The following is a 27511-nucleotide window of genomic DNA, read 5'->3' on the forward strand; positions in this document are numbered from 1 at the left end:
TTTTAAGACGCTGTCTTTTCATTGTGGCCATGGAATGGGACAAAGATGCAAGCCAAGCGATTGTAATTTCAGTCACGTTTTCGGACATGTTCTCTTTCTCTGCCCACCGTCCAGCTAGCTGAAGGGCCTGGCAGACAAGAAAGAGCTCGGAACCGGCTGCAAATTCAATGTAAGCTGTTCTCTAAAGAAAGACGTTCTCAAAAATATAGATACCTTACAATAACAGACGGCTGAAGGTTTCGTAAAGTGGGTCTGAGATTTCTCCTTTAGGCTTAAATATACACAGAGAAAAATGAAAGCAGAAATGAAAGCTCTAAAATTCCTATAAAACAGAAACTGTCCAAAGGGGCTGTAAGATAAATCTGACAGGTCACAAACTGATGAGTAGAGTAGGAAACCAGAAAAAAAAAAAACCCAGATTTTTGCAACACAAAGTTGATTCTTTGCTCTTTCATTTTGTAAATTACTGGTTAATTTGACCTCTTCTGGCCTCTAATGTAATGAAAATCCAACAATCAGAAAATAAAGGATCAGTTTTTGGTCAAGTCAACAGCCTGGCTTTAAGAACTTACACAGAACCACTGCTGTAAACCCACACGACAGAACCTCGTCCCTGGAAGATCACAGTGTTTCAGCAACATGACCAATAAGCCAAGAAAACATTTAAATCTGCAACATTCAATCGATTAATCAATCGATCAATTAGTTGTCAACTATTAAATCAATCGCCAACTAGTTTGATAATTGATTAATCGGTTTGAGTCATTTTTTCAAGAAAAAAAGAAGTCAAAATCATTTGATTAAATGAGAGTATTTTCTGGAATCTTTACTCCTCTGTTTGTCCTCTGACATCTGACGTCATCTTACAACGATGGACATTTTTCACCATTTTCATACATTTACGTACCAACAGTAACAACTGATTGATTTATCGAAAAAGTAATCAACAGATTAATTGACAATGAAAATAATAGTTGCAGCCCCGGAAACAATTGTGTTTTGTTATTTTGTGGAAATTTTGAAAGTAAATTAAGCAAAATCACATTTGCAATATTCTCAATGTGGATTTTTAACAAGAGTCAGCAAAGAAAAAAGTGAAATACCCATTTTTATCTTCTTATAAAATTAGAATTTATATATTTTGAAATTCTGAAATAACTTGTTTGTTTTTTATTGTTTCATCTTATGACATCAAAAATAAATAAACATTTAGACATCATCCTCTCCATCTTATATGAATAAATTTTAACCAGCATTATTTGTTACCTATATAACTTTTTTCCAGATATATACAAACATACACAACACAGAGAAAATAATCTGTACACTGCTGTTAACAACAAATAAATTTGTAAATCAGAACCTGCCGCCACATTGTTCTGCAACAGTTACTGTTTGACTTTGCAAAAACCACAAACAAAAACAGACACAAACAGCAGTCAAAGTACACTACTTGACATAATTAGATCTTTTTTTGTCGAGGTTACATTCATATTCAAGTCTTTGTTCACTGCAGTCTGACCAGAGTCCAGTCACAACCGCGGAAATTAACAGTATCTCTTCTTATGAGCTTCATTAAGGCAGTTAAAATACAACTTTAAACTCTAATTTACACCGATTCTTATGATTAAAACTGACATTAAAGAGAATATTTACTAATGCTTTAAGTCAACTACCATCACTACAGCTTGTATATTTTCTACTCCGCATGATATATGGATTGTTTCTTTCATGATTCATTGTTTATCAGTAATAAGTTAATAATATACATGAAAGACATGATTGCCAAAAACTGTATCAACCAAAATTAGTTTTGTGTTTTGGTTAATATGTCTGATGCATTTCACTTTATGAATTTACAGTCAAAAAAGTTATTTCACCGCTACTAATGTGAATTACGTTACACATAACATATAGTTATATGCTTTATATGACTTAATTGAGCTATGAAATATCCTGTTTTCCATCATTTCTCTTTGTTGATCTATTATACCTCCACTCTATCAAAATCAGATTTTCGTTAAAATCACTTTAAACAGGTGTTAAAGGGATAGTTCAGATTCTTCAAAGTGGGGTTGTAGGAGGTACTTATATGTGGTCAGTGTATTAACTACAGCAGATGGCTGAGAAAAGAAGTCAGCAAACGTGACTAAACATAACGCGAATATTACGTCCAACAACATGACTTCTGCCTGAGTCACATCAGATTTTAATCAGAAGTGGTGGGTGTTTAACAATGAAGACAACATCTCCCATAATTCCATGCTGCTTCACAGCATCATCAAACTACTTCTTGTGTTATTTTTTTAATGTGAGGGAGACCACCAGCAGCAGGATTTAAATATTGTGCATCTAAGTGAATGCCATATTTAGAATAGTTTCAGTGCTTTGCTGTCTGACAGCCTTTCAAGACGAAAAGTTGCTGTTGTACAAGCCAAACATCGCTCTCTCCAAAGCAACCAAACTCCTTTGAAACAAAAAGCAATTTTACCTCGTTTTACCCTTGTTTGTGATATTGTGTGACCTCTGTGCTTTGAAAGGATTGTTTGCAATCACTAAAGTCACACAATAACACAAAGAAACTGACAGATTGCGGCAGCAACAGACCAGCAACTCCTGTGTTCTGTTTTTTCACAGGAGTTTTGGTGGCAGGGAGACAGTCATTTAAAAAGCATTATAACTTTCCCATCAAAAAATGTCGTGTGACAACAAGGTAAAGTGGTGAAAATATGCTAAAACACATTTTGCTGCTGCGGTACATTGCTTAGCTTCTGTGCCGGTGCTCCTCTTTGCTTTTCCAAACTGGGGGCGTGCTGACCGGCATCTACAATAAGTGGTGGATAACTACCTCACACAACCCCACTTTAAAAAATGTCATCCATCCTTTTAAAGTGTGTTTATGTGTTATTGCTTTCATGTAAATGGCACATACATTGATAAACAAATACCCTTCTTCCAAACTATGGTTGTGCTGTCAACTGCTTCATTCCTTGCCATATTTCTGATCAAATATTTAATCAGCATCTCTGATCTCCATTCGTCTGCAGTTTGATAATGTTCTGCTTTTATATTAGTGATATAAAATCAAGAAATTAAGAGTCTGTTAACACAGTTTTGTCCAAACCAGTTCAAAAAAATGATGAATATACGGTACACTCAGCTATCTATAAGAACTACATGAGTGTATGTGTGTGTTTGATGTACTTCAGTTTAATGTCTGGACAATCAGCAAGCTGCTACACTACACAGTATATCCTGTCACGTGGCTGTTATCCAGTCACCACAAGCAGAATGTGGTGCTTCGTGGTCCAGAGGGAGGATGTTTGCTTGTTGTCTCTTTCTGACAGAGTAACCAGTTCTCTGGCAGTTCGGTCACATGTTCTTTTTTAAAATGTTTTTTTAATCACATCCTGAGTTTGTCATTCGTCGTCATGGTGAGAGGAGTCGGGGCTGGACTCCTCCTCCTCCTCCACTGTTTCTGTCGGCAGCGTGTCACGGCGTGTGAACGCGGCCGCCAAGGTCACACTCAGCCGCGGTTTGACCGGCGCCATCTCTGACAGCCCGATGTTGTTTCCACGAGTTACAAGCGTCGTCTTATCCATAATCTCTCCGCTGTGCTTGGACACCACCGCGTCGAGAAAGTCGTATTTGTGTGAAATCTTGCCGCTCTCAAACAGGTACTTCGCCAGGTAGGAGAAAGCAACGTTCCCCAGGAAGGAGGCGAGCATGGAGACGGTCTTGAAGGGAAACTTCTGGATGACGACTTCCTCCATTTCTCCGCTGATCTGGTGCATCCGCTTCTCAGTGGTCCAGCCAGGGTAGTAAATGAAAGGAGGCAGCTGCAGGTAGGGCTCCCCTCCGCCTATACGCAGAATCATACCAAACACGTAGGCGGCGATCGAGCCGTATGTGTTGGTGCCTTTGATGAAGAGCACGCTAAGCAGCTGCGGGAAGATGATGACGTAAACCAGGTCTGAGCTCAGGTACCACAGGCCATAAACTGTCCCAGTCACCAGTGCCATCCACGTGGCAAGGCCGCCAAAGACAAAGATAGTGATACGCATCACCCACACGATCTCACGGTCAGACGCCTGAGGACAGAGAGAGGAGTGAAAAAAAGGATTGCCACATGAGCAGCCAAAAACAAGCCTAAACGCATTTGACATGTCACACATTTACTTACAGACTGTCTAAAGGCGAGCTGGTAGATATTCCTCGCAAACATGGAGCTCGCTGAGAGGATGGAAGAGTCTGCAGATGACATCACAGCTGCAGACACCGCACCCAGGCCGAAAAAAGAGACGAATGGCGGGCAAAGGTGTTGGAGCACGATAGGTAGAATCATGTCTGCTTGGTCCTTCGCTTGAGGAGTGAGGGCACCGTAGGATGTCTGGTTCCAGTCTGATCAGGGGAAACAGTTAACGAACACTTACAATGACACATCCAATATGCCTGGATTATTGTCATTTGATCCATCCAAACCCTTGCCCTTTTCACTCTGTGCTCGAATAACAGTTAAACAATTCTGTCAAATATTGCCTTTCCTGTTTCCTGTAGTTGGATATGTTATGTGCTACGTTTGTCTATGTTGAAAAGAATCAAAATTTTGAAGATGGTTAAAAGATGTCGCTGGGATATAAAAGATAAAAGCCACATATATACATATCTTAGGTTAGCTAGCAAAACGCCAGCTAACTAGCTAGCCAGTTACATTCATTGTTCATTCATTATCTGTAACTGCTTATCTTTGAATGACTGCAGGCTTGCTGGAGCGTATCCCAGCTGTCACTGGGTGAGATGTGGAGTACACTCTGGGCAACTTGCAAGTTCATCTCAGGGCTGACACATAGACACAAACAACCATTCATGCTGGCATTCACACCAGAGGCAATATAGAGTCACCAGTTAGCCTGCATGTTTTTGGACAGTGGGGGAAGCTGGAGTACCTGGAGAAAGCATGCAAACTCTGCACAGAAGGGCCCTGCTCCAGCCACAAACTCCCCAGACCCCCAGCTGCCTAGGGCATTTGAATCAGAACCTTCTGGCTGTGAGTCGACAGTGCTACCCTAGCAAAACACTAGTTACCTGATCTACATCAATTATTAGCTAGCTAGTTAGCATTTTGCTGTTTAGCTAGCTAATGATTGATGTAGATTAGCTATCAAGATAGTGACTGTATATATGTGAATTTTATAGGTCGGCCAGCAACATGTTTAAACAATCTTCAGAATTTGGTTTTCTTTTCAATATAGACAAATATTGCACATATTTAACGGAGATTATTGGAGCACAAAGTAAAAGGGGCGGGACTTAGGAAGGGCAAATACATAAACCGTAGCAATATCTTTAATAGCATCTGAATGTGCTTCTTTCATCATGGTGACATCTATAAGTAGAGGAAGTCTGTGTTTTTCTGAAGGTGTGGGGGGTTCAGGGTTGTGTCAGCCTGTTCAGGATACAGAAGGGGGTGCAAGGCCTAAAACATTTGAAACAATGAAACAAGATCAAACTGGACTGTACGTGGCCCCAGAACTAAAATGAGTTTGACTCCCCTGCAGTATATAGTATGAAAGTCATTGCACTACAATTTCAAAATTGCAACATGCACAATCATTAGGAAAGGAAATATAATAAAATTCTTCTATAGTTAGTTTCTTCTTTCTTTAGTTTAAATTCTGTATGTGATTTTTGTCATTTTAAGTTTTTCATGATAGATAGATTGTGTTTGTAATTTTTATGTTAAAACAAGACAAAACAAACGTGTGTATTCAGATGTTCACTGAGGAATTCTGATGCCTAAAAATCTGGAGATCAAACCTCTAATTTGGTCCCTTGCCTCCTCTAATGTAATATTTACACGAGCAGCGTGGTTATTAAACGGATTGCTGCTTCATTATGGATGAGGTGAACCAGCTGCTATTTACCAGCCTCTCTCAGATCTAAGGGCAACATGGACCCATCCAGAGCCTCCCACCATACCCCCCAAAACAAATACACACACACAGACACAGCCCGTGCATATGCAAGCTCATGTGCGAGCGCTCTAACCTGTAGAGGCCCCGATTGCCCCGATGAGAACGGACGGCACAGCCATGACGAGGCACCCGAAAGCAGCGATGAAGGAGAGGACCTGGGCGTAGGTGGCTGAGGAGGCAGACAGGACTCTCTGGAAATACACCTGCCAGGGGATTCCTCCAAGCATCTGCAGGAAATTTAGACATTTAGAGACCAGTGAGGAATATTCACAACTTAAGCCCAACATAGTCAACTTAGTTTTACTTATATAGGCCAAAATCACACATTTGTCTCAATTCTGACAAGGAAAACCCCATTTAACAGGGGAAAAAAAATTAAGACATTTCAGGAAGAGTAACAGAGAAGGGCTCCTTCTTTCTAGAAGTAGTACAGAAGTGTCAGAATGCATGAAACTTCTTACCATAAGGTTCAACTAAATGACATTTTATGACACAAACAACTGTGATCATGACTGATTAATCTATAGATTATTTATGAGGTTAATTTGTAGTGTTTGTCTTCAAAATGTAAAAAATGTAATATTAAAATATGTCAGCTCTAGGGACGTAACAATACCAAAACTCAATAATACCACAATAAAATGTCCACAATACAATATTTATTACAATATTAAAAAGCAACAAAAAAGAAAGAAAAAAAGTCCTTTATTAAATAATAAATCTGATGTGTGCATTTTTTGTTTGCATAAAATCCATTTTTCTTTTAACTTAAAGCTGCTACAAAGAACTTTAATATTTTGTTGATTCTGGAGGCCTCTTTAAACAAAAGCAGCAGTGTTTCCACTGCAATAACCACAAAATATAGTGTTAAAAATAGAATTTTCGAAAGAAAAATCTCCTTGTGCTTCTTTTTAACTGTCTAAAGTACCACTCACTGTATCGTTGCCTGGGAAAATCTAAAAAGAGGCTTGTTTATCTGATTTTAAGGAGCATCTGGTGGCAGCCATTAAGAATAACTGTACAGAAATAGCCAGTCAGTATTAAAATGGGACTGTTCATAACCAGTTAAAAACTCCTCGTAGTAGCTTTAAAGTGCTTCTGCTTTCCCTCTTTTTATTGCGCTGTTCAAGATAGTATTACATCCCTGGTAGGCTCTGCCACTAGGTGTCTCTCTCACAATAAAACAATAACAGAGGACATACTGATGATGTGAAGTAGCATGGCATCGTGGAAGTTGTTGTCTTCACTGTGAAGCAACCACACCTGACATGACTCCTGGGCGAGGTAATGGTAAAGTTTTATTCACGTTATGTTTAGTAACGCTCTCTAACTTCCTCCCTCAGTCCGTGAAGTGTTCTGTGTTTTCACAGAGGTCTAGCAGCTGGCAAGGAAATGCACTGTTACACTGAATAAATTACACTTTTCTCTGCATTTGAACATTGTTGGAAACAATTGGGATGATGTAAGTACACAAATCAACAAAATATGTAACATATGAAGACAAATTTAAATAATGTTACCGGATTAAAACTTATCACATTTGAAAGGCTGCAACCAGCAACATTCAGTATTTTCATTTCATAAATGATTTTACTGACGAGCAAAATTATCAGGAATTTTCTGACAATAAAATATAAGATTAATCAACAAATATTCTCATTTTGATGAAGTCTAGTTCATCAGTACAGTACTGTTTTAGACCTATTTCCAGCATGAAAAAGTGTTTGTCTTAGTGAACTAAATTTTGATATGATATGATTCACTTTAAAAGATGATTACAGAGACTTTCGCCCAACTGTTGTGCTTTTTACCAATGTTCAATAAATTTAACAATTGCACCTGTTTATACTGTATAGTGTTTCTATTTTTATATTTCCTCTTGTTTATATTGTTCCTATTTTTATAATTCTTCTTGTTTAAATTGTTAAGTTTTTAATATTTTTTTCTTGTTAAAATTGCTTTGTTTACTATTTATTGTTTTTTTTATGCTTCTTTCTATTTTTGCCATCCACCTAGCAGCTGTAACACTGAAAATTCCTACCATTGTGGGACTAATAAAGGAACATATTATCTCATCTTAAAGTAAGATATGAATAACTGGTTAGTTACGTACCAGGAGGCAGAAGTTGTCGATCCAGACCCAGGTGTCGCTCTTGTGGACGCTGCCTTTCCAGGGCGACTGATGCACGTGCTTCACTGCAGTAACAGTAATGTCTGACACCGCAGGGTTGATCAGAGCAAAGGGGACACTGATCCACTGTAGACGGAGAGAAACAAGTTCAGTATTAAACAGTTACAAACAAAAATGTATGGGTTTATGTTCATTGCAACTTTTTATGCATCCCATCTTGGTTTATTTTTTTAGAATTTCTGGACAGTTTGTCACCAATAAATTTTTGCAGTGTCATTTCACATCCCTGTGCGCCCTTGAAACTGACTATTTTTGTGCATAACTCTTAGAGTAATCTGGCATATTTAAAGTCAAGGTCAAAGTACATTTGTTACATTAAATCCATTCAAAAGGGGTAACTAATTACACTATTTGCTATGATCTACTTTTCAGTTGTGCTCAACATGAACCTACCAGGCCAACAAAGATACAGAAGAGCTGCACGACGTCTGTGTATGCCACAGAGTAAAGACCTCCAACCAGGGTGTAAAAGATTGCAATGAGTGCCGAGATGACCACTGACATCTTGATGTTGATGTCCACGATGACACTCAGAGTAGCACCTAAGGTCATGAACAAAGAGATGAGAGGACATTACGACCACTGCAGCATCACAAAGACAAAAACAGACTTTAATCTTTCAGCCCAGATAGAGACATGAACTTACCAAGGGCGTTTAAGATGGCGGCGGACCAGAAGATCTCACCCATGAGTGCAGGTATGAAGAGCAGGCCACCCATGCGTTTGCCGTACAGCTGCTGGAACGGGTCCAACATGGTGACGTAACCTCGTGAGCGCATGGGCTTAGCGAAAAAAAGACCACCTGAACCAAAAGTGGACACGGTACAGTCTGAGGATTGAAGCTACCACCATCCAGAGCTGAGAGAGGATCTCTAAATCAAGACTAAACCACCTTTTCTGGTCCTCAAGTGTACATTTATACATATTCATTGTTTTATTTTGCACCATTCCTTAGACTGGGTTGCATCAGCAAGGACACATTTTTAAGCATGGCTTAATTTTAAATTATGTTACAACAGAAATGTGAAAGTATCCTCAATTTAAATGCGTCTTTAAACCTCAGTTTAGTATTTACTCTGAACATAGATTATGTTGCATTAAAATTTAAAATGTGATCCAGTATTAAGTGGTTTAACTTTTTTGAGATGGATTAAGGGACAGACTCACATTGATTTTCATCATAAGTATCTCCTTTCTTTCAGTCCAGTTGATCAATCAAAACAGTCAGCCAGTTGCTGCCAGGCAGTCTCTTTCCTTATTGTGCTGTTGCCTGTTTTTTTTTTTTTTTTTTTTTATTATTATTTGGTCATATTGCTCCAATTATTCAGTCAACAAGTTTTTCTCAAAGGTAGAGAAACTAGAACTTCTCTGCAGAGTCATCGTGCGTAGGCTAAGTGGGCTAACTTTTTAGCTAGCTATCAAACAGTGTAACATTTTGTTTAGGAATATAGAGCAGACTAAAGTTCATTTTCATCCCACTTTTAAACTGACTAGGTCAAGACAGCACACCAATTTATTTTTTATTTGTTTATTTTAATTTTGGTAAGCAATCACTTCCATATTAAACTTTATTTAATTTCAGTTTACATTAGTTTTTCATTGTGAAACAGAGCTTGCCTCAATTTTAAATCTGGATTTATTCACCCCCCCCCCCCCCCTCCCCCCCCCGCGCCTAATTTTGCTAAATGCTGATTAGAATTAATCTGCGATTAAACCAGCCTTTGTTGGTGCAACCTAGTCTTAAAATTGATTTGTTAAAAACAGTAGAATAACAGAGGGTTATACTTCAAAAACTGGCTTAACAAGGATTTCCCTGCACAGAGGAAAACTCAAACCAATCATTTCAATTAGATATGTGATCAATAAGTCATTACATTAATGTGTGAAAAACCCCTTAATATTACACCTGTACTTTTACAGGGTTTTAAACATGATAATAAACCCAGCACAGCACTCACCCACAACAAGACTGAGGGCATATCCAAAGGGAGCTTGAGCCCAAGCCAAACCATAATCTGGGAGGTACACGTACTCAGCTGTGCCATTGATGTATCCTCCTCCAACCCAGGTCGCTGAAAGTCACACACACATCACATACACAAATGTAATCAATGGGAAAAAACAGATTAAAGTGAAGCATTAAATGCCAAAATAAATATTAAATTAAAGTCAATTTTAAATCAAAGAAATTGTCTGAAAGCTGGTGGAGCGACGTCTCACAAAATGTTGGCACTTATTTCTAAAAAAAAAAAAAACATGCTGACACATACTACATTAGAAAAAGCATAAATGATCTAACTCCAACAGCTGATTCTTCGCATTAAAAGATAAAGGATTAAACTTGTTAAAACAGATCTACGTGCTAATTTTAAACAGTCACCGCTCCAAACTTTACCTGTCATTGTAAATCCACCGACAAATAATCCAATGTCTCTCCCTCCGACCATGATGGTCTCGCTGCGGTCGGTGCCCTCCGCCTCCCCGGAGTTTTTGTTCTTCCATGCCGCCCAGATGCCCACGAACAGGATCAGCAGATAGAAGAGCGCGATAGCCACAAGCCCCTCTACATGGATGGTCATCGTCGCACCGGTCTGCCGCTAGGAACGGGAGGGCATGGAGACCTGCTTGGCGCACGGAGACAACAGGATCAGATACAATAAAATATATAAAAACAATCATTTGACATTCAGTTTTCTGCATCTTGCAGTTGGACTAATTTTTTGGTTCGTGTGAAATCCACTTTTTTTTATTTTGACAGGTTTTCATTGTATTAGAGGTCCAACTGACAAAACACGCACCGACTTGTTGAAAAAGGCAAGACAATCACAGGAATAGTCCAAAAGAAATAATTTCCTCTGTCGATTTAATAGATTTCATGCTCTGGAAGCTCTTATAGTACAAGTCAATTGTGGCGAACATTATCATAATAAGTAAAGTAAAAATGTATTAAGAAGAAACCTGGAAACTATGTTGCCTATTTTTTTTTCCTTCAGGCAAAGACATGCAGTAAGTAGTTCATTTAAATGTAAACTAGTCCCCTACACAATTAAAAATAAACCAAATAAATCTATAATTGTTTCAAAAATATCACAGCTGCTCCTCCATTGTCTATCTCTCTTCTTGTATTTCTATCCGGACATGTGTGCGTAAAAGTCAAATTACGCACAGCATTCATGATAAAAAAATATGTCCACCCTGATGTTGAGACAGCCTTATCCAAATGTAGATAGTAGATCGTGAACTGTCACCTAAAGATCTTCACTCAGATGATCAAATATCATCATATATAATTTGATAAACGAAAATAAACAGTTTACAAACGCTTGAAAAACACAAAAAAACTTACCTCAAGTGTGTCTAGAGTCATGTGCTGGGGCACCTGAGGCAGAAAACAGTTGGGACGGTTTGGAGGAACAGTTGAATGAACCGTTGGTGGAGGTCTCCCGGGTGACTTACCGAGCCTTATAAGGGGGGCAGGTGCCGTCAGAGGACTGATACACACGTCAGAGACACAAAACGTCCCCTCTTAATGAGCACCTTGCACGGAAACACGTCACAGCGAACTGGCTGATGTGACTGGAGGAGGGCGGGAAGAGAGATTCCTTTACTCAATAAAGGGGATGGATGGACATCTTACTCTTTTTTTTAAACCACTGAATCACTAAGTGGCATGGCATGAATTTTAATATCAACGTCGCATTTTTACGCATTAAATAATCAATAATCTGTGGAGGAGTTTCTGTGCTTCACGTGGCTCCTGCTCCTTCAAACTCAGTGCGTAACAGGCGCCTAATTGCGCAGCCACGCTTCGTGTGGCCTTTTATCCGCTGTCACTTTGTCCAGCCGGCATTTTACCTTACAACCGCAATTAACTTTCCTCCACAGAAACAGTTTTTGCGTGACTGAGTGAGGAGGAGGAGAAGGAGAAACCGCCCTCATGGTGCCCTCTTTGCTTTGCACAGGAGAAATCTGTGGAGAGATACATTTATTAATAATATACATACTGAAATTTAACTGTCATTTATTAAAGCCGAGTACTATTTACAGCAGTTCAGCCACACTTGAGCAGAAATGGTCCATTCTTCCTCTTTTTTTGGGCCTAACACGGGAAAATTCTCCTCACCTCTGAGCAATTAGAAATCATTTAAGTGGTCTGTCTGCCACTTTCCCTTCAGGATATATATCAATGAACTGAACCTACTTAATGACCTCTCCTGCCTCAAGTCGTTTAATGTGGGTGCTCTTGTCAAAACTGACAGGCGTCCAATTAGGATGGATCCTGAGGAGCAGCGCAGAGATTTAATGATACAGTCGGACTTTAAAAAAAAAAAGAAAACCTGGCACACACAGAGACACACGCACAAACTCTGACGACAGACGAACAGACGGTGTAACGGAGAAGTTATTTGCTAAAAGATGTCTGAGGCGTTTACTCATCAAGACAAAGGGTGACAAGCTGAACGCGCACAACGCCCCCTTCTGGCCACAGAGCTGTTTCAGCACCATGGACAGAGTCTCAGGTTTATTCAGTTGAAGTTCAACATTGCCAGAAAACGTTTGATCTTAATGGAGCCAATTGATGGGACTGCAGGGTAATGTCTGATATGTGGTCATAATGTTTCTTTATTAATTTCATTTTACTACATCAACATTTTAACATCAGTGTGATAACTTATTTCTCAGTTTAAAACATTTCTCAGTTAAAAACATTTATTTGAAATGTTTTGTCCATAAAGAATACCAGATTTTATCAGTTGGTATATATACATATTATTTTATATATACATTATTTGATCCTGCTTGAAAGTCTCAACTACATATTCCTCTGCTGGGCTTTCTGGTTCCTATTTAAAGCTTTGATTAATGTAGCAGGAAATTACAAATAAAGACAATTTAAGAAGTTAGTTAATTAGAATATGGCTGACACTGATGCCAAAATCTACTACATCCGGAAGACAGCTGGAAAACTTCCTAACTGCATGTTTGACAGATGGCTTGCACATGACCTTGACACTTTTTCAAGGCAAATACTGAAGCTGAGCCATGATGTGTTTGTGGGTTGATGACGTGTTCCTTAATCATGATATTATATCAACATATAGATACCAAATAAACCATAATTACAAAGAGAAACTGACATGCTGCATAACATGACACGAGAAACCCTCATAACTTGTAGAAATGAATGTTTATGTTCTACCAAATAAATTGTTCAGGGCCCAAGGACTGCAGGTTTAATGAGCAGCTGTTGCTGGCAGCACTCAAGATGTTCGTGAGAGAGAGAGAGAGAGAGAGAGAGAGAGAGAGAGAGAGAGACAGAGAGAGACAGAGAAAGAGAGAAGATCCACAGCTGACATCAGACATACAGTATGAAGCCACATGAGCAACATTATTTCCCAAAACTTCATGAAACAATATTAATTTTCCACAGCATTTATTCTTTGAAAATTAACACACACAACATAATAAACAACATACACACATTTGAAGATACAGTTATAACTTCTCTGATGCTAAAGTGAACCTGTGCTCAGAGGGTCCTTGTTGTGAAACAGATGTCGGGAGGATATGAAATATTATCCCACAAGGACCCTCTTCTTGTTTTGAGAATAGGAAGTAGGATGTCTGGAGGACATGAAAGCTGTAATTTTGCCTGGTAAATCACCAATCTGAAATGTCTTACAGTTAGCAGAAACAGACAATATATTATAAAAAACATCAATGTGTCCTTGAAGCCACTAAGAGTAGGATTTGAATATTTTGGACTTGTGTGTGCCCCCCAGTGGTAGCATGAAGCATAAATACGTGTAGGACAAAAGTAATACATAAAACAATTTTCACTGGAAAGTCTGTGCACTGAAAACATTACAGTACATTAATATACAACTTGTGGGATATGAAAAAAGTTAAACTGCCCAATAGCAACAAAATCAGCATTTTCATCGTGTATGTTTTGATTTTTAAAGGACCAGTGTGCAGGACTTAGTGGCATCCAGCTGTGAGGTTGTAGATTTCAACCAGTTGAATATAGCTTGCCTCACCCTCCTCTTCCAAGCATGTAGGAGAAACTATGGTGGCCCTAAAACTTGCAAAGAAGCGAAAGACCCTCTCTAGAGCCAGTGTCTGATCTGGAAACATGGTGGTTCAACAGGGTGGCCACTATGGAAAAGGACCCATGACCTCTGTCTCATATAAGGTAACGAAAGCATTCTTATATTCGGGTGATTATACACTAATGAAAATTATACTTACGAAAATTACATTAAATTCCTGTCTTATTCTGCCACTAAATCCCCATAAATCTTACACAGTGGAACTTTAAGCTAAAACAAGTTCTTGATAATTCGATTTTTTAAAAAAGTTTGCCCTCCATGAAATCTGTGAGGTTTTCTCTGGTTGGTAAATCGGCTTAAATGTACCGACTAACCATCAATTCACCTTTCATTCATCAACAACTTAAAGAACTAAATTCGCAAAAACTAAATAAGGAACTGTTTTGTCTCATCCAACCCATACACTCAGGTAATACATTCTACAGTTAATATTTTAAACCATTAACAAAATAATTTTCAAAACATCCATTATAAAAAACAAACAAACTTTGAATGAATTTTCTGTGATATTCACTTCTGTGTCAAGTTTTAATGGGGAAAATTTATTTTGGAATGTTTCAAGGCGTTTTTGTAGTTTCTGCCATTTGTTATATTTGTAGAACTAAAAATGAGGTTTTCAGATGACACATTTGTGAACAGGAGGATATCACAGTGTATATAAAATAAAACACTATTATTTTAAAGATTGTATCATACATTTTTGCCAGGTATCCTTTTTTTTTTTTGCCTTGAAACTACTCAAAAACAGTGGAACATCTCTCACTTGATGTGAAGCTTGGTTGAGGTGATGGAGCCTGACAAAGCCACCACACACTGATCTGTACACAAGTGGTTTTTAATGCAAGCTTTCAGTCAGAGACTGAAGGAGAGGATCAAAGGCCTGAATTAAAAACTTTGTGTAGATGTTGTTTTTCCTTAGTCTGCCTTTGAATCACTGAGTAAATTGTAAGAAGCATTTTGTTTCATTACATTTTTTTCTTTGAGCAATGAAATAAGGCAAAGATACAAACACCAGATGCTTTTGAAGTTTCAATTTTAAAGCAAACTTTGCAGGCTAATTAATTTGATATTCACTGATGACTATCATTTTATCACTTGTTACAGCTAAGTTAACTCTATATGAACTCTTAGCCACAAGTAACAATATGTACAACAAAATCTACTAGACTCTTGAACACATTTAATCTTCAATATGCAAAATATATTTTCCACAGCTACTCGAAAAAGAGCAACATTGATCCAACATGAGCAGAGCTGCATGACGTGTTAGCTGCAGTTAAGATATAGTAACTTTTGTTTTCAATGTGACAGTGGGATGGACCTTAATGCAATTTTGAGAAAGGCGCTGTGCACTGGAATGCATGAAAGGTTTTGGTATTTGTCAAAGAAACACCAGAAAATTTGCCTCCGCTTTAGAAATAACTGAGAGTTGACTTGAGTGTCGTGATGCTTCAAACACAATTTATAATGTAGCTAGAGAGGCCCTGAGAAACAAAAGAAAAAAATGGAGCATTTGGCATATTTTGGAGGTGGAAATAAATTATGAAGGACCTTCCTTACACATCATTTTGTATGTATTAGCCCACTACATACAGACTGTAGAGAATGACACATAAAACTAGAGATCAGACCACACTATACTTATAACTGTTAACAGGGGCTACAGGACAATGAGTTTACATGGCTGGTATAATGTAGTGTCTAAGTAACTCTAAGTAGCTCTGAGACATGTTGTCTCTTCAGTGAACCTGGTACATAAGATTTGTTGAACATAGAGAATAGTTTAAGGGCTAAAACATGCAAAATAACACCCAACAATGGGTCTTTTCTGCAAGACATCCCAGGTATTTATGCTCCTTAAAATGCAGCCAGCATCAACCATAAAAACTCATCTAAGAGCCTGTTACACAAAGTTATTGAGAAATTGGGGCGTAATATAAATGGAAACAGAATTTTCCATATTTTAAAAATGTCACTGCTCCTTTAGACAGCTGTATCCATCAGTTTAAACTCAAAATACAATTTGCACAAAATGAATGTGTTAAAAGTTGCCAACTTGGATGTTTGTCATTGACTTAGCACTGTTGGTGGATGCATTTCACTGTCTTTCCTGGTACCAGAGAATCAAATCGTCCAAGAACCATCTAAATACCACATTAAAAACATTACTATCCCATGGTACCTCTGAAAACAGTGTCAACCCATCTTTCACTGAAGACCTCCATGGATGCTGCTACTTCCCACATGTCCATCCTCATGCCCTCATGTTCTCATTGTTTTGATTTGATCTGGAAAAACACGATAAATTCTGTTAATAAGCAAAATATAATCAACAGACATACACATCTATGGATGTTTTGAGCCCTGCGTAAATGCTGTGAATCCATCTGATTACTACTGCCACCATCCTCCACAACAGAGCTACCTATAAACCTTTCAAGGCCACATTTTGAGCCTTGAAATTTGAGCATTTGATACTCAAAGGATAGATTTCAAGTGGAATGTTCCTTTAAGAGTTTGATATCATCACAAGCCTTATTGGAGCACCCTTGGTTCAGCAGATGCAATGGGAAACCAAAAGGCTGTTGGTGATGGAACAACAGTACAGAATGCAGAACGGTAAGGAAAAGCTGGGGGAATTCACAGCTATGCAGTAACACAATAAATAACACAACATTTACAAAACACCAAGTACTCACTGCATTATTTGATCTATGGGAGGATTTGAATGAGAGCGTTAAACATAATAAAAAGAAGAGAAGATGATGTTGACGAAGTGGAGCAGACCACACTTTGCAGGTTAATGCAAAGTTAGTTGCAGTGTATCTCTTAGTCATGTTTAGATAGATGCAATAAAACAAACACAAACATTTTGATCTGAAGACAAACACAATTTCAAGTCATTAACTTTAATGGGAATATAAATTCATCCTGGCAAAGTTCACAATCACTAACACCCAAACTAAACTATCCTACAAAAAACTAATGGTCCAACTGACAAGACCATGTTCTGAGTTTCGTCAAAGTTAAAACATATAAACACAGAATTACATGGTTTTTGAAACTGATAGGTTCTTGCTGTACTAGTTGGGTTTTGTTAAACTTGAAGTTACATATCTAATGTAAGTGCATTACACAATAACAAAAAAAAAACAAAACAAGTTAAGCTACATTATATTTTCGCTACAAATGACGTGTAAATAAAAATACTGTTACACTGGCGTCATTATATCCACTGGTAAACTTCAGATGCTAGTTTAATAAAAATGAGACAAAAAACTGACCATATAAGATATAAGTAAAAAGGTGTTTTGATATACATATATTCATCACTTTTAATAGTGAACAAAATGTTCCATCTGCGCTGTAAACACGACTTTACACTGTCACTTTCATTCATATGAATTCTCATCATACCTTGTAACCAGTCGACTCCCTCCTGTAAACCCTCTCCTTTCAGAGCGTCGGTGGCACTGAAACATACCAACACATCATATTAAAAAAAAAAAATAGCCAAAAGTGACTGCTCTGTCAGAGGAAAACTCCAAACTAAAGATGCTGTAATCCTTTGGGTACTGTAGAACAGTAGAATCCAGACAAAGTTTGGGAGCCACTGCTGTACACAATATACTACAGTATTATTTCACAGATTTCAATTTGTCAATGAGAAGTACACCGGCACTATTTTCTCAGTGGCATTGGCATACAGGCATACTAGGCAAGTAAATAAGTGTGCATGTATGTTCATACCAGATGTGCCAGGGTTTGTCTTTGATGTTCTCCAAACAGAGCAGCTGTGAGACCTTGACTGAAGACAGAGCATCTCTGACGTCCATCTTGTTTGCAAAGAACAGGATGGGGATCCTCCTGTGTTTAATGTCTGCAGTGAGAGTGAGTGGGATGATGTCAGAAATTTAGTTTTCTAAATTTGTCATGTCATCTCATTATACTGATGACAAACAATATTGTGAACAGACAAGACAGAGCAGAGCAAAATCTGTGTCCTCATTTTTAAATGTTCAATGAAGACTCAATAGCACTCAAGAAAAAGACACCACAGCACAACAGTTAACAGGGTAGAAACTCCAAGTTCAAGAATCATGTTGAACGTACCAGGATGGTTTAGTAATGTGTCCAGTTCTTCTTTGGCTACTACCATCCTCAGTTTGTCTGCACTATCAATGACAAATATGATCGCCTGGCCTTCCCTGACAAATACAAAAAGATGACAAGAATTTATACAGTATGTACATGATTTAAATGGCAAATAAGACTGGTGTTTTTTGTAGCAGAGGCACACTCACTTGTAGTAGTGTTCCCAAAGGTTTCTGTATCTGCCTTGACCAGACATGTCAAACACTGTGAAGGAAAGACTGCAAGAAGAGAAGACAGAAAACTTTTATGCTCTCATTCTGATTGTTCAGAGTTGAAAAGACATAGCATAATATATCAGACCTACAAAACAATATGAATTTATTTCAGAAATATGCAAATATAAAAATACAACATAACATTTTTTTTGTTTTATGATGAACAGCTACCTGGATGTCTTGAACTTCTCTATGCTGAAGCCAATGGTTGGGACAATGTCTTGTGCCTGGGCCTGAAAGACAAACGCAGCATATTGAAAATAAAAACTTAAAAAGAGAGCACAAATTAGCAACACAGTTTAATTTCCTTGCTAGTTTTTATTTGTTTAGGAGGATCATCATTAGTTGCTACCAGGCAATCAACCATTCTTCCTGGAGTCCACATATAAGTACAACATCAACATACATGAACAACATCACAATAACCCAGATTCTCTTCACACATAGTCAAGTGATTATAATTATTATTAGTCAGTATTATAACAAAGGCAGTACTGTGGAATATTTAAGTGTACAACTCCTGCAGTCACTAATTTGGCAGTTAAGTAAATGTCAAATGTGCGTTCTTGTGAGTAAATAACATTCACTCGTCAGCTGTGTCAGAAACTCGTTATAATGTTATCTTAGTCATAAGCATTGTGTAGACTTACATTGGAAGGTTTGAGCTGGTTAATGATGGTGGTTTTTCCACTGTTGTCCAGACCGAGACACAGCACATTCACCTCCTTCTTCAGCCCCAGCCATCCTGCCAACTTGTCAAACAGCCCCATTGGCTAGCCAGCAACCATCAGCTACCTGTCTGATCTACAAGGAAAAGACAATAAATACAGTGACAGTTAGAAAATAACATCATTACAGGTGGCTTAAGTTGTCCTAGAGCATTGGCTCCCAACTATTATTATTATAATAATAATGATAATAATAATTCGAATTAATTTATTTAGTCATTTATTTTTAGCATTATCCTTCATCTTTTGCTAGAAACTGAAACCTGAAATCGTTGGATTGTCATTTGAATTGCTGAGGCCCTTCAAAACAATTAGTTATAACTTAATTGATATCAATATTTAATAATCAAGCTATGAAATCAATAACTTATTCTACTAGTGTGCGTGCAGGCTGTGAAGCTCAGCTTTTTTTACATAAATGCTCCAGGATAAAGGAGAGATAAGATAAGATTGGGAACCACTGTCCTAGAGGTTTATAAACCAGATAAGCTCAGTTCTCTCCGCACTGCTACATTGATACTGATTGTGACTTCTTACTTTGGGTAAAAGATGTTCATTTGAACATGCACATAATCCGGCCCCATGTTGCCTCTTGGTGTATCCTCTAACAAACCTTTACTCCTGTGAATACGTCATACTAGTCACGTACACGCTACTGTCTTACTTTTTAAGTGATGTCACATAACGTTAAGGTTTACCTTTCTCCCCGAGGCAGCGGTTTTAGCTAACACTCGACAATTTCGCACTTGGCGTCACTTTATCAACAGCCGCCTTCACCTTGAAAGACACTGATTCAAGCTAATTTAATGTCAACATTTAGACGTTGTTCATTAGCTACAGATCAACATGGTCATTGCAGCCATCAACGACGATTTTTATTCGCTAACCGTAGCTTAAGCCACCATACTTAGTGGGCTCTTACCAGCTTCTAACGTAATTAACATTCACTAACAGCTATTTAGTTAATCTCTTGTTGTGACTGTTGCTAGCTAGCCTTAGCGTTTAGCCACTGATTACTTCAGCTTGCTGAGTTTACACAGACAACATCAACGGCTGAACAATTGCTCTGTGGCATCTCGTATCGTTAAGACAGCCACAAGTATGATATAGTTAGGTTAGCAAGTAGTAAACGTGTCTGAAATCTAACTTAACTAGCTTAGCGTGGTAACGTTTCAGTTCAAGCTAACACGCTAGCAAGGCTAACGTTAGCTTGTATTATCCGTTCCCAGACTGTTATATTGAGCTGGACTTTTACCTGTAATGTAGCCTCGGGATCTTGCTGCCAGGATGCACTTAAATAACCGGGGTCAAACCAGCGTTTCATTCATTTCTCTTCTATTCTCTCATGCTCTCAGCCAACAGTGAAAAAAAAAAAAGCACCCGAGTTATTTACACTGTGTTGCTGGGAGACCAGTGTCCTCCTGACTGAAGTCTGCCCCCTGCAGGCCAAACACGGAGAGAGTCCTCCCTGCGGAATGTGGATGTTGTTTAATTTTATTATGTACATAAATATTTTTGCGATTCCGTTATTTTCCACCTCTATATACCTCTACTACTACTACTACTACTACTACTACTACTACTACTACTATAATAATAATAATAATAATAACAATAATAATAATAATAATAATATTATTATATGTGCAAAATCAATATACCCTCTGTGCAATGGTGTAAGTTCAATTGCTGAGGCTGCTTATATTGTTTATATTGTTCCTATTTTTATATATAATTTATAATATATATAATAATAATATAATAATTTATATAAAATACTGTTTGATGCTAGAAATGTGTTCCTTTGTGTCTCTGTGATATAAATGACACGTCACTGGTATCAGTCGATAAAGGCTTTTACATGAAATATCATATCCAAAACTAGAAGAATGCACTTAGTTGAGTGCAGATTGAGACAACAAATGGTGGAGCTGCCAGATGCAACCATCAGAGATTTGTAAAGTTCCACCAACATTAACGTGACCCCACATATGTTGTTCCTGAAACAAGATTGAGAGGGTGAGAAGAGTGACAGGTCAGCTGTCAATGGTCGTATGAAACAGGGCAGTCAAAAAATAGGATGACTGCTTTACAGACGATCACAGACGTCACCATGACTTTGACCACCAAAAACTAATCAGTTCATCTTTCAGTGAAAGTGGACATTTGTGAAGAAATTCTCTCAAGGCATTCTTGACATGTTGCATTCACATGAACAGGATGGATATGAGGTCACAGTGACTTGACCTTTGACCTCTGACCTCTGAGGAAATTCACACAAGGAATTCTTGAGATATTGCTTTCATAAGAATGAAATGACATGAGAATATATGCTTTGAGCCATAAAAAAATGCATGAGAGGTTTTTAAACAATTCAGCTGCATTTACAGTTTAGAGCAGTGATTCTCTCCTTGGGTGGCCCTTTATTGCAGTTTTAGGAAGGGCACATTTTTATCCTCAATCCATTTTAATCCATAATCCATTTTCTATGTTTTTATATAAAGAACAACAGTGGCACTATGTAAACAAACTGGCATTTAAAGGGTAAATGTAATTAAATACGTTTAAAAAAGAAAGAGAAATACCTTTTGATAATTAAAATGTCTGTTTCTGTATTTTTACATTTATTTCTGCATTTCTGCATTTATTTACATGTATTTCTTTTTTTTTTTTTACCTCCATATTATTGCAGTGTCAGAAACATACATTTAAGAAAAAAGAAAAATAGTCAGTTTTTGTTGTATTTCTACAACTGTCTTTGTAAGTTGATTTATGTAAATCCCCATGGATACTTATGGTAAAATATAGACAATAACTTGAAAACATGAACCACATGAAATGCAAAAAATTGTAGACACAGAGCAAAAAGTGTGTGCCACATTGTCTTTTGTCATTGTCTTTATTGTCATCTATCACCTCCCATAAGCACCTGTTTGACAAACTCACCTGACAATTCTTCATGTCCAGAAAATGTGTCCGTCTCTTGAGTGACAATTAAGAGGATGCTGTTATAGTGCATGTGTGCGCTTGAGATGCATCCATGGATACCTTTTGTGTATGTGTGTTCATGTGCATGAGGAATTAACAGCCTGATTTAAAGAGACATAGATGCTCTGGCCTGGTGGTGGTTAAAGTCTGAGAGAAAACGAAGTATTAAAATAGGGTCGTTTATTAAGGAACAAACATACTGAATAAAACATACAACTTTCACAAGACTTTTTGTACAAGACATACTGCATTATCATGAGGATAGAACGTACATTTCTATAAAATCTTTTGACATTCAGCGGTCTTCAGTTCAAAAAACATGATTGTATTTACCATTCTGTCAATCTTTATTTCTGGCGGATTGTTACATTAACCAGCTGGAGACGCTGTTGTTGTTAAAATCACATATTGCACCACACATTACCATACCTTACATCCTATCCACATCTTCTCTGGTCATGAGGTAACAAGACTTGAGACCATTCAAAGTCAATAGAAACCGTTGGATTGTCACTTGGAAAGAGAAGAGGTATTGGTGAACACTTGAATAGACACTAGAGAAAAGAAGTCCTAAATTCAAGTGAATGCTAGTATTTGCTGAGATAACAAAGAGACCGCATTTGGCCAACGCTGACAGAGGTTGGTTGTTGTGGAGGTTGTATTGATAAGATGTATCCATAAGATGATGAGTGTGTATTATTACCCAGACCCACATGTGGCATAGCAGCGGACCGCTCTCACATGAGCAGCGTGTGGTACCTGCTACACCTAACAGTCTGGTGTTTGTGCAATTAGTTGAATGACGATGCCAAGGAAGGAGTCTGGTTCATTTCCAGCTCAGTGTGTGTACAGACACGCGCACACACAGTCTGTTTTTGCGCAACGGTCTCACACTTGGAAGCCACTCTGTTGGATGTGGTGAAGCTGCAGGCGGAGAGACTGTATGCTGCTTATGATTCTCCTCTGGTGGCCAATCAAACAGATCCCGATGCGCCTGATGTCGCTGAAGGGGAGAAGAGAAACATCATGACAAGTGTGCCGTAAAGCTCTTCACACCACTTTAACCTGAAAAAAGCACTCTGGATAATATAGACACTAACCATATTTAGCAAAGCTGGACAAAATATTGTAATACTACAGCAGAGGTAGCATTTCAGACTGTCAAGACAGTATGTCCAGATTAGAATTACTGCCTTGCTGTTGTATGCTTTTGCCAACCAGTTTCCAATTTACACCCATGTCTGTCCAGACTTATTTAATATATGTAATGAAGATTTTTTTTTTTTTTTTTGGCAAAATAGAAGTCATCACAACATTGACATGTGATTCCAGTGAATAGTTTTCAGTGAGAAACATGCTGTCTTCACTTAGAGACTATGTTTGAACAGGAGTTCAGAGGACTGAGAGAGAGAGATGAACATTATGATGTCACAGTGAAGTTGACCTTTGACCTTTTGGAAACAATGTCATCACCTCATAATTTTATCCTCTAATATACATTTGAGAGAAATCTTGTCATAATTAGCATATGGATTCTTGAGCTATGGCCAAAAATGTATTTTGTATGTACCTGAAAACATAATGCCTCTGGTCACAGCTGGCATAACATATCTGCAACTTGATGATGATACAGTGAATAAGCCTATCTATATGGAAAAGAAATGAAAATAAAAAAAAAGTATTTTATGTCTTATAAGCACATGATGCCCCATGTTTGTAGTTTTTAATTAAATATTTAAACATGCCTCAGTTATGTGCTTTTTTTTATATCATTATATATATGTTTTTGCTTTGTTTTGTGTTTTTTTTTAATTTGTATGTCTCAGATGTGACATCTTACATGCTTGTAATGTTTTTATACAAACATTGGTTTCACTAATGGTTGCCTAAATTTCAGATTATACACATCTACTGAGGAGATATGAATTGACTGTCATATATAGTACTTACAAGTTCCCAAATTCTGTTAGTTTCATGTTACACAGATTTACTGAGGATGATGAATCTAGTTTCATCATATATATATTACTTACAAGTTTCAGACAAAGATACAAACATTTAGTAAAATGTATCTGTCTTTTTAAAGAGAGGGATATGTGATTCACACTGTACAGATATTTTCTTGACAAAGTTTAATGATGAAATCAATTTTATTACAATTCTTCTTTCCTTTAATGTTACTTTGTGTCCTTCCAGTGTGTTTTTCGATACCGTAGCTGCACTCTGTATAATGTGGCTCCACTCACTCTATACTCATGGTTGAAATGGAATCCAGTGTTGTGTATCCTGCTGCAAGGAAATTGTTCTTATACTGGCTCATCTTGATGGAGTCGAGCCAGTCGCCGATGGAGATGAAAAGAGGGTAGTCTGGCATGTCCTCCGGCGAGTCAGGGAAGCTGAGATGTCAAACAGAAAGTTAAGGAATACAAAAAGACAAGTTAGCATATCACTGAGCAGAACAGTAAATATTCTTTGAATAACCATGTCAGTGGTTTTGAATGACAAACAGTGTGTTTGTTATTACTAATAATTTTCCTGCCTGCTTTGGTTTCGGTTTACTGTAAGGCCGGAGATAAAGCTGCTTTTTAACCAAACTTTTGGGAATGCACAACAATAATTTCTCAGGACATGTAGAACCATTGTTCCAATCAGATGCAGGATATGTGAGGCAGCCATGATGCAAATGGATGCAAATGCAAACATGTAGTTAAAAGAAGGATGTTTCCAGTCTAAGAGGTCTGGTAATAAATTCTAGACACATGAATATCGATCAATCAATCACAGTCAGTATTTCAGATTTATTGTTTTTTCCCCCAACAACATAAATTGTCTGGTGAGGTGACGCCAAGCAGGAATGCTCTTAACATCTCTACCTTGTTGTTGTTATATTTGCTATTAAAAAAACTCTCCTTAAAGGGAAAATTCAGCACTCTTCACGTTGATGGTAAATGATGTAATAAAGTCCTCAGTGGGTGCTATATTGATGCAGGAAGAACTACAGGCTATTTGGGCTTGGATTTCTAGTCTCCACCTGTGTGTAGCCAGGGGGTGTGTTAGATGAGTATTTCTGTCACTTAATGCTATGTTTTGGCCAACAAAGTAATAATGGTGATACACAGCAACGTTGGCGAGGACATCAGAAACTTGTGTGCAATGCATCCTGATACACACAGCTCTGTCAGCTTTCTTGGTCATTATATCACACACTGAGAAATGTATTGCTTCCACTGACCACATTTACCATCATCATTGACTGGATATCCAAATGAAAAGTGCTAAATTTAATTTTTTTAATGGAGGAGAGTATTTCACAAAACGTCCACATTTACTTAATGTTTGCCCTCTTGGTTTGATATTCTAACAAATAGCACATGAACACATACATAAATGCAATGCAATAAAGGAGCTGAAAATGTGATCAGTGTTTCAGTCTCTTCTTTTAATTGCATTACCATGCAGTGGTAAAAGATAAATAATTATTCATTTAGTCTTAGCTAGTGTATGCCAAAAGTTTAAAGTCTATGCAATATGATTACCATGCCCTTCTGAAACTGAAATCAACAGCTGCAAAAAAATAACACAGTATGCTTTAAAGAGTGTTATAAGTCAGTTAGGAGTATCCTGGTTATCTGTTGGGTATGTAAACATCATATCCTGGTTGAATAATAACTTATCCATGTTCCATGGACACACCATGTCCTGAATATGATCAAAACATGATGAGACTCAAAACCAGGATTCTTTTGAGCATGTAAATACAGTCATTGTCTGTATGAACTGATACTTTACCTCTGCACATCATTCACCAGAGTTAGCAGACTGCTGGGATTGATGATGAGTTTATCCAGGAAGGAGAGCACGTTGTTGAAGCGTGGGCGCTGGCTGGACTCCTTCTGCCAGCAGTGCAGCATCAGCTGGTGCAGCGTCACAGGGCAGCCCATTGGTGCTGGTAGACGGTAGCCTTCTTCAATTGATAAAATGACCTGAGATGAAGATCAATTAAAGGTAAATATGAATGACAAATATTTTATTTTAGTATTTTAGTGATTATGAAGTTTTGATGTGATGAGCAGCTTACATCTTGATTGGACATCTCCCAGTAGGGCCTCTCCCCATATGACATCACTTCCCACATGACAATGCCGTAGCTCCATACATCACTAGCTGAGGAGAATTTCCCATAGGCAATAGCCTCTGGTGCTGTCCAGCGTATTGGAATCTTTCCTCCCTGACACAAAACATAAAGATATTCAACATCGCAGTGGCTGTCAGATTGTGACGTCCTGCAGTAACTGTCAGAGCTGCACTCACTGTGGCAGTGTAAGCTGCTTCACTGTCGTCCTCGAGGATTCTGGACATGCCGAAATCAGACACCTTACACACCAAGTTCTCATCCACCAAGATGTTACGAGCGGCGAGGTCTCTGTGAACGTATCCCATTTCTGACAGATAGGTCATGCCCACTGCGATGCCGCGCATCATGCCAACCAGCTGGAGCACCGTGAACTGACCGTCACGCGTCTGTAGAGGTTGGGAGAATGGGAGAAGACAAATATGATGCACGGAAGAAAATACTTCCCCAGGTAACAGATGTACATGTGTGGATATGTATTAATCTCACCCGGAGGAAAGAACCAAGCGCTCCGTTTTCCATGTACTCCACCACTATCATTACTGGTCTGCCTGAGGAAAAGGGAAAATACATGATTTCAGTGACAAACAGAGAAAAGAGACCAAAGTAAGAAGAATGTCATGAACAGATACATATGTGGAACTTACTCTTGGTCACCACTCCCTCCAGCCTGATGATGTTGGGGTTGTTAAACTGTCCCATGATTGAAGCCTCACGCAAAAAGTCTCGCCTCTGTTGATCCATATAGCCGCCTTTAAGTGTCTTTATTGCCACGGCGATGTCCATTGATCCAGGTATACGCAACCGACCACTACAGACTTCTCCAAATTCACCTGTCAAACAATGTAATACAAAAAAGAATTATCTCTCATGTATCATAAGACTCAGGAATGCATGATATGGATTTCTTTCAGCTGATACGGATAACTGATAATTACCTGCTTCTCATGGCTGATAATGATAAGATAACAGATAACAATGACTAAATATTTTTGTATTCAAATTTGTGTTTAT

General features: G+C 38.0%; 3 protein-coding genes across 4 annotated transcripts in view; all 3 read right to left on the reverse strand.

The window, feature by feature from the left end:
• Positions 1-2761: 2761 nt before the first annotated feature.
• slc5a7a (solute carrier family 5 member 7a) lies at positions 2762-12496 on the reverse strand. Of its 2 annotated transcripts, none has more exons than XM_084724048.1 (9): positions 11513-12496; positions 10562-10787; positions 10125-10238; positions 8813-8968; positions 8560-8708; positions 8089-8232; positions 6049-6202; positions 4184-4401; positions 2762-4091 (listed from the first exon to the last, which is right to left on the reverse strand). In XM_084724048.1, exons 2-9 carry the CDS (start codon positions 10743-10745, stop codon positions 3420-3422), a joined length of 1791 nt encoding a protein of 596 aa, XP_084580174.1. In that variant the 5' UTR covers positions 10746-10787; positions 11513-12496; the 3' UTR covers positions 2762-3419. The 2 variants fall into 2 exon arrangements, with proteins under 2 accessions (XP_084580174.1, XP_084580183.1); XM_084724057.1 differs by having other exon boundaries at positions 10562-10790; positions 11513-11594.
• Positions 12497-14523: 2027 nt separating this feature from the next.
• On the reverse strand, positions 14524-20862 carry arl6 (ARF like GTPase 6). The gene is made up of 8 exons (XM_084715566.1): positions 20633-20862; positions 19300-19453; positions 18821-18882; positions 18584-18652; positions 18393-18487; positions 18030-18159; positions 17697-17752; positions 14524-16567 (listed from the first exon to the last, which is right to left on the reverse strand). Exons 2-8 carry the CDS (start codon positions 19417-19419, stop codon positions 16542-16544), a joined length of 558 nt encoding a protein of 185 aa, XP_084571692.1. The 5' UTR covers positions 19420-19453; positions 20633-20862; the 3' UTR covers positions 14524-16541.
• A 1670-nt stretch (positions 20863-22532) lies between these two features.
• Positions 22533-27511, reverse strand: part of LOC146332803 (ephrin type-A receptor 6-like) — an 82237-nt gene continuing 77258 nt past the window's right edge. The window contains exons 14-20 of the mRNA XM_084715552.1: positions 27145-27330; positions 26987-27048; positions 26677-26886; positions 26444-26593; positions 26155-26348; positions 24612-24761; positions 22533-23368 (exon numbers count right to left, since the gene is read on the reverse strand). Of these exons, the coding sequence (XP_084571678.1) occupies positions 23254-23368; positions 24612-24761; positions 26155-26348; positions 26444-26593; positions 26677-26886; positions 26987-27048; positions 27145-27330 (1067 nt within the window). The 3' untranslated portion in view covers positions 22533-23253. The remainder of the gene's footprint in view (positions 23369-24611; positions 24762-26154; positions 26349-26443; positions 26594-26676; positions 26887-26986; positions 27049-27144; positions 27331-27511) is intronic.

This window comes from Lutjanus erythropterus, chromosome 1 (genome assembly GCF_056507025.1).
Source record: "Lutjanus erythropterus isolate fLutEry1 chromosome 1, fLutEry1.hap2, whole genome shotgun sequence".
Taxonomy (NCBI): Eukaryota; Metazoa; Chordata; class Actinopteri; order Lutjaniformes; family Lutjanidae; genus Lutjanus; species Lutjanus erythropterus.

Bases quoted from the DNA above. Each gene is read 5' to 3' on its own strand.
- slc5a7a (XM_084724048.1), bottom strand. From the start codon at position 10,745: ATGACCATCCATGTAGAGGGGCTTGTGGCTATCGCGCTCTTCTATCTG. The intron at 8,969-10,124 runs GTGAGTGCTGTG...CTTTTGGTTCAG, and splicing joins TGCCCTCAGTCTTGTTGTGG to GTGGTCTTTTTTTCGCTAAG. The intron at 4,402-6,048 runs GTTAGAGCGCTC...TCCCCTGATCAG, and splicing joins GGCAATCGGGGCCTCTACAG to ACTGGAACCAGACATCCTAC.
- arl6 (XM_084715566.1), bottom strand. From the start codon at position 19,419: ATGGGGCTGTTTGACAAGTTGGCAGGATGGCTGGGGCTGAAGAAGGAG. The intron at 18,488-18,583 runs GTGAGTGTGCCT...TGTATTTGTCAG, and splicing joins CTTTGGGAACACTACTACAA to GGAAGGCCAGGCGATCATAT. The intron at 18,160-18,392 runs GTACGTTCAACA...CTCTCACTGCAG, and splicing joins CACATTACTAAACCATCCTG to ACATTAAACACAGGAGGATC.